This window comes from Hevea brasiliensis, chromosome 5, assembly GCF_030052815.1.
Source record: "Hevea brasiliensis isolate MT/VB/25A 57/8 chromosome 5, ASM3005281v1, whole genome shotgun sequence".
Lineage (NCBI taxonomy): Eukaryota > Viridiplantae > Streptophyta > Magnoliopsida > Malpighiales > Euphorbiaceae > Hevea > Hevea brasiliensis.
In genome coordinates this window covers 85883871-85890511 of record NC_079497.1, presented here as the reverse complement: position 1 = coordinate 85890511, position 6641 = coordinate 85883871, and the positions used below count along the sequence as shown (strand labels likewise).

The following is a 6641-nucleotide window of genomic DNA, read 5'->3' as shown; positions in this document are numbered from 1 at the left end:
CCTTTTGAGTTCAGCATATCAAAAACCCAGTGCTACTTTCATGGAGTAGGAGAAAGCTTACATGTAGTTCTCATCCTAAGCCCTTCAAATTGTAATTGCTAGGCCAATGGATATTAAGCGAAAATAGGTTACTGTAGAGCTTCCTTTCACGAGGATTGCGTTTAAGTTCCCTTATCGATCGACCTCCTTACATTGTAGCGGGAGTATTGAAAGTATTTAAAATGAAGGAGCAAGCTAGAAAGCTAGTTACGTTTAAAGCTATCGGGATAAAGGGGAGGGAGGCCAAGGTTAAGAGCTAATTCAAGCAAACCTTTTTCTTTAAAGCACAGTCCCTTTCCTTTCTGGTGATTTCCTTAGCCTCTCCTAGTAATCACTCTCTTTTCTGCTTCTTTAGAGCAGGAGTTGTTCCCAGTGAAAGTCATCAGTCCCAGAGCTTATTCATGCAAGGAATCGAGAATAGGTGTGATCGTATCCCTGCACATGAATCCAAGTGCGGCCTGAGAAGAAAGTGATCAGTGCCTTCTGTTGAGTAATTAATTTTTGCTTTGCTTATAGCTTTAGAAGAGTAGTAGCACGGTGAAGTCACAACGTCTTGCCCAAGTGAAAGAAGGACAGGGAACCCAACCCAAGTTTGAGGCGGCGGCGAGTTAGCGAAAGAAGGAAGCTCTACACAAAGGGAGGAGGCTTAGCGAGCAGTGAAAGGAAAGGGCTTTTGCCAAGTTGAAGAGAGACAAAGGCTGGCGCCCGATCAACATCAACATAACACACCAAACTAGGAGATGAGCAAGGCAGAAAACGAATACCATAACCAATAGTCCCCTCGAGATATCTCGGAATTCGTTTGACAGCCTGAAAGTAACCTATAATCAGTTGTCAGTTCTCTCAAAAGAGTCCAGCTGCGAGGTGTAGAAAGAATAAAAATTGTTGATCTTGAGAAGCGAGGAGAAGGAAATCCAACCTTACTTTACTACTGTTAAAGAATAAAGTAACCCAGCTTATATGCGACACACTGCAGGGAGGGTCCTTTTAAGTAGATGACTCGTCGGGCCGTCGGAGCGGGACTTCTTTGGGAAAAAGAACTTGAATAACTTCGTTTTTCTGAAGGAGTCGTCATTTTCTATCAGGAACGCTATGTCATTTACAACCCCGGCGTATTTCGGATGCTTGAAGGCCCCGCTGACCCGAAGTGATTTAGAAAGATTCTTCTTTATCGATGGTGATCGGTCATGGTATCCATAGCATTGCTTCTTTTTCGGCCAAATCCTGATTTCGTTTTCCTTCTCCCGGTCGTCGAGCCTGATCGACTCGACTCTTTTCCCTGCCCCCCGGCCTCTCACTTCCTTTCGTTCTTCTTCTGTATTGTCGCTTGAATGAAGACACCTGATCGGCCCGACTTTACCGAATGTCCACCACCGGCCCTTCTCCTTTCCGGGTCTGGTTTTTTCGCGTCGTTTCAGTCGTCGTGGTCGACGGGGAAGAAAGAAATTAATGAATGTTCTTTTGGGAAAATGTAGAATAATACACCTACCGAGACGAAAGCCAAAGGTGAGTCTCGTAGGTGGACGTATCGAACCGAAATAAGATCTCAGATTGACATCTTGATACACTGATTTACCATAATAATAAATAGAGTCAATGGTGATTCCGCCGTGGAAAGAGCCGCTTCTTTCTTGCTTGATAGGGGGGGCTTCCATTCACCAGCGCAGACTAAAAGTGCTCTCCGAACCGTGCTGGATAGTCACCCATCACACGGCTCTCACTCAAACCCAACCTGTGGTGGATCCCGGGGGACAAAGTCAAAGCGCTTGATCCTTTGCCCCATACTTTTAAATGCTCCTCCCCGCGCAGCGACGCTGCTCGTGATAGGCTTAGCTTTAAGCCGCTATCGTTCGGTTCGGATAAGTCAAGTCCCTTCGGTCGGTTCGCTCAGGTGGTCTTCCCGCTCCGTGGGCTTCCCTAACGTTCAGAGTTGTTCTGGTTTGATAAAGGAGCACCGGCCGAGCACCCTGAATGAATAAGAAATGGACAGCAGAGGGAATCAATGATTCTTATTCAACCGAGTTGAAGCTAGTAACATGTCGATTACACACCGGAGGTTGGTAAGAACTGAGGGACAATGCCCCCTAACCTAAGTGGGCCTACCAGCGAAGCAACTGGTACTTGATCGGGTGGGGGGCGGTTTGGTTTCGTGCAACGCCCTCGCAGCAGGAAGAGGCAGTTGTCATTTGAAAGGAAACGCCCTTTGTTTTGTTTTGTTTTGTATAGGGTTCCAAACCTGAAAAAAAAGCCCTTTAGTAAAGCCTAAATGTCCTTATTGAAAACTAAAGCGCTAACGCGCCTTATATTCATATTCCATTTTTTTTTTTTTATAAAAGCAACCTTTATTGATATGATATAAAACAAGCTTTTGAAAGCTAAGTTCATTAGACCTACCAGGTATACACAGTGGCTGTCCAACATAGTACCTGTGATCAAGAAGAACGGGAAGCTTCGAGTCTGCATTGACTTCAGAGACTTGAACGTGGCCACGCCAAAGGATGTGTACGTGATGCCCATTGCAGACATGCTGATAGATGCGGCATCCAAGAATGAGTTGTTGTCATTCCTTGATGGCTTCTCAGGTTACAACCAGATCTTCATAGCTCCAGAGGATGTGTCCAAGACCGCCTTCAGGGGCTCAGGTTCCATTGGTACCTTCGAATGGCTGGTCATGCCTTTCGGTTTGAAGAACGCCGGAGCTATCTACCAGAGAGCTATGAATGCCATCTTTCATGACATGCTCGGTCGCTTCATGGAGGTGTACATCGACGACATAGTTGTGAAATCCAAAAAGTCAGATGATCATGTGGAACACCTGAGGAAAGGATTCCAGAGGATGAGGAAGCACCAGCTGAAGATCAATCCTCTCAAGTGTGCTTTCGGAGTTAAAGCCGAAACTTTCTTGGATTCTGGTTCATCAAAGAGGAATTGAAGTTGATCGAACAAGGCTAAAGCAATTCTAGAGGTTAAGCCACCCGAGAACAAGAAAGCATTGCAAAGATTCTGGGGCAATTGAATTACTGAGGCGGTTCATCTCCAACTTAGTGGGCACCTTGGCACTAGGATGTGAAGTCTGTGAACAAATAGTCTCTTGTCCCTTGTTAGTTTGCTCTGGCTCGATCTTGTGTCGATTGGGTCATCGGGTTGTTCCATCCACTTGGTCTTCTTTGTATGCAGTACCGGAGAAAGGAGAAGATCGAATTAGCTCTGCTAAGGAATCGAAAGCATCCAATCCGCTAAAAGCGAGAAAATTACATAAATAAGGTATAGAGCACCCTACCGCTCGAGTGAGCAAAAGCCGAAAGCGAGCTTGCATCACGCTCAAGACTGAGCTAGCAGCCATAAAATAGAGAAATTGGATTACTAACTATATTGAATATGGATCGTTCCCTATCGGCATGCCGAATGGAAAGAACACCGCACTAAATATGTTCTTAAGGAGTAGGTCTTGCCTATCCCTCAAGACGAGTAGCCCACCCAGGCGAGTTATTTAAGATATTTTGTCAGCCTTCGGAGTTGCATTGGTAAGCCCTGTCATAGGCTGCCATTCGTTAATTTAGGTTAAATTGAAGTGCGCAGGTTTCCTATCTTTTCTTTTAGTGATTGCTGGCTTTTTCTTTCCAGAAGTACGAATTGAGGATTCTAGCTTTACCTTTTCTGCCGGCTCGAAGGGACCCTTTCACTTTGAACTTTGTGAGTGAGTAAGTCGTGTCACGCTCTGTCCAAAAGTAAGTAGTAAACAGATTCAATTGCAGCAGATTACTCTAACAGCGGCAATCGCCCATGGTTCTGCCCTACTATATTCATTATGACCCAAGGCTCACTCCCTGCCCTAAGCTAAGCCCTATGGTTCCTTCGCTTCCCGCCATTAAGAGTTCTGGCTTCTAGGGCAATAAGAGTTAAGGACAGTAGTTAGCAATCCCGGTATTCAAAAGGAAGAAGCAAGAATTGACATTTCCTCCTCGGCAAGTAGAGTTACCTCAGCCAGCCAGCTAACTTCCTAATCGCTTTCTGGCCTTTGCTGCACCGCTTCCTCCCTTTGGCTAACTTCCTAATCATTTCGTAGTTGGCGATTGTGAAAAAGATAAGAGCGGAGCGGATCTAATCCCTCAAAGGTTTTTTGTTCTTTAAACTTCCTTTTTACTGGAGCGGTCTTCATCTGGTGCATATTCATTAGTTGGGTGGGAGCTTTCCCCCATCTTGGCTAGACAGGATATATACCTGACCTAGTCTTAATTTCTGAGGATATACCTACTCTGCACACCACCAAATCATAGCATGATGAGTTAGTGCGAAGAGCGGCCAAGAAGAGTAGTATCCTAAAGGCTGTCCAGTTTGAAAGCAAACAACTGAGCGTCATTTTACCCAGCTGACCTCAAACACATTAGTGCCTAGTGCTGAGTTAACCATAGCACTAGCGAACTGCCTTCCGAAGCAAACCTGCATTAGATAGAACATTGAAAGCAGCGGCCAACGATCAGTTGCCGATTTCAAGTCAAAGCTAAAGCAGTGCTTATCGCCACTGAGTAAACTCAAAGGTCGTGTTTGGCTAAATGTACCCAAAATTGGAATATGTCTTAGATCTCAGCCTCTACAGAATCTAGATCTTGCTCTACTTCTTCGCCCTTATCCACCAACTTCTTGGCTTGGTTCACCGTCTATCTTTTCTCTTAGGTTAGGGCAATGGGATAGCAGTGCAGATGTGATGTGCACATGAATTGAATCAAGAGTCAAGCTATCCACCACTTGCAATTGAAGCAGCTTAGGGACTTTTTTCCTTTCTTATCAGTTGAGACAAGAAAGCAAGGAAGAGAATTAGGTGCTATGAGGCCTTGAAAGTACCCTCTGTCCCACCAGGCCTTGGTCCTTATGATTTTTATTAGAACGGCCTATACCATGGGAGCTTGAGGATGTCATTTAGGGGCTGGTAAGAGGAGGCTATTGGCAATCGCTAACTATCTTAATAAGAACTTATTAAGACCCCGATTAATCGCTTGATGCCTTTTTGGTTGGAAGCCTAATGTATGCAATGACGTGCACTCGCCGACATCGCTTATGCCGTAAGTGTGACTAGTACATTGACTAGTAACCCCGGTTTGGGCATTGGAATGCATGGCTAAGGATAATGTTTTCTCTCGCGCATTGATCTTGATCCGGTGTATGGAAGATCAAGTCTTCTACTAAAAGAAGAACGGATGCTCGACTTCACCATAGAAGGGAAGGAAAAGAGGCTAGTTCGTGGCTTGGTCTTCACCGACACACTATCGGACCTTTTAGGTTAAGTTAGTGTTCAATGAGCCAATACCCACTAAGACAGTTCCTTACTTAAAGGCTTCTAGAAAGCGATTCTATAATAGTTGATTTTATACCATTGGTTGATCAAAAACTTTCTTCCCTTTATTGCTAACTCTTAGAAATAAAGTAAAGCGATGCCTTACCAAAATAAGAATATGTTATCCCAATAGTAATTAAAGCATCTCGAAAGAGCGTTACGCACCTCTTAACAGTTCAAACTCCTCTTATTTTCTCTAAACCATCTAAGCGGATCAAGCCTTTTAACAAGACCTTCTTTCGTATATACTATTCAACCTCCTGCACGAGATGAGACAGGTTGGGCAAGCCCTTCTTGAAAAAGGAAGTTAAAGACCGGCCGCCTTTTCACCGCTCGAAGCGCTAATGCAACTTTTGTTGAATGTGAAGGAATCAATGTAACCCTACTAATGCTTTTCATTACGATTCAATTGCGTAACCCTCCTTCAATGCTTGTGCAAATCAGATTGACTGATGTCGACTCTTATATAATAGTTATGAATGTGCAGCTAGGAGAGCTAACTAAGACTAGGAGCCGATTCTATGCGATCAAAGCGAATGCAGGCATCAATGCACTAACGCTTGTCTTGCTCGCCTTTCTTCCGTTTGACCGAAAGCACTCACTCGACCGACCGATGGCATTTCTTCCCGGTCCACCATCCAAGGGAAAGGGAACTCAATAGCACTTTCAATAAGAAATCCACGAATTGACCATTCAAGTTGTCTTTATCAATAAGGCCTTACATCTTATTCATCTCGCTTGCTCTAAAAGTCTTTCTACTCCTTCCTCCGATCACCACCAACCACAACAAGGTGAACCAGCTCCGGAGATGAGCATTCTTGCCATACCATTCAACGAGTCGATCAAGTTCTTCACACGGTCCAACCTTGCATTGTGAAGAAGATCGACTGCTCGGTCCTTTAGCACACATCGGTGTTCTTTGTTCTCAACATGGTGTAAAGGAGCTCCTCAATCTAAGGATGGAAGTAAGTCAACCTCTGTTCTCCTCTGCGTGGGGAAGGTATCACACCAGTGAAAAAATGTTTCACTTGGGATCAAAACATCAATCCCATGAACAACTCGGTAGAGCCAGAAGAGTGAAAGCATTGTGACTCGTCTTGTCCAAGAGTGTCCTTGCTTCCAGCGATTTCTGAAAGGTGTCTTGATGGTGAAATCTGTATGATTCATCATGGCAATGAGATCGTGATTAATTGTCGGAAAACTCCTAAAACCTTTTTAGACACTAGAGCGCTGAATGTCTTTATTTGACTTTTGCGGGATTATATTCATA

The 6641-nt window shown here is 44.5% G+C and overlaps 1 protein-coding gene across 1 annotated transcript; it reads right to left on the bottom strand.

Annotated features, from left to right (window-relative positions):
* Positions 1-995: 995 nt before the first annotated feature.
* LOC131180120 (ribosomal protein S3, mitochondrial-like) lies at positions 996-2402 on the bottom strand. The gene has a single exon (XM_058147736.1). The coding sequence runs from the start codon at positions 1692-1694 to the stop codon at positions 996-998; it is 699 nt and encodes a 232-aa protein (XP_058003719.1). The 5' UTR covers positions 1695-2402.
* Positions 2403-6641: the final 4239 nt, after the last annotated feature.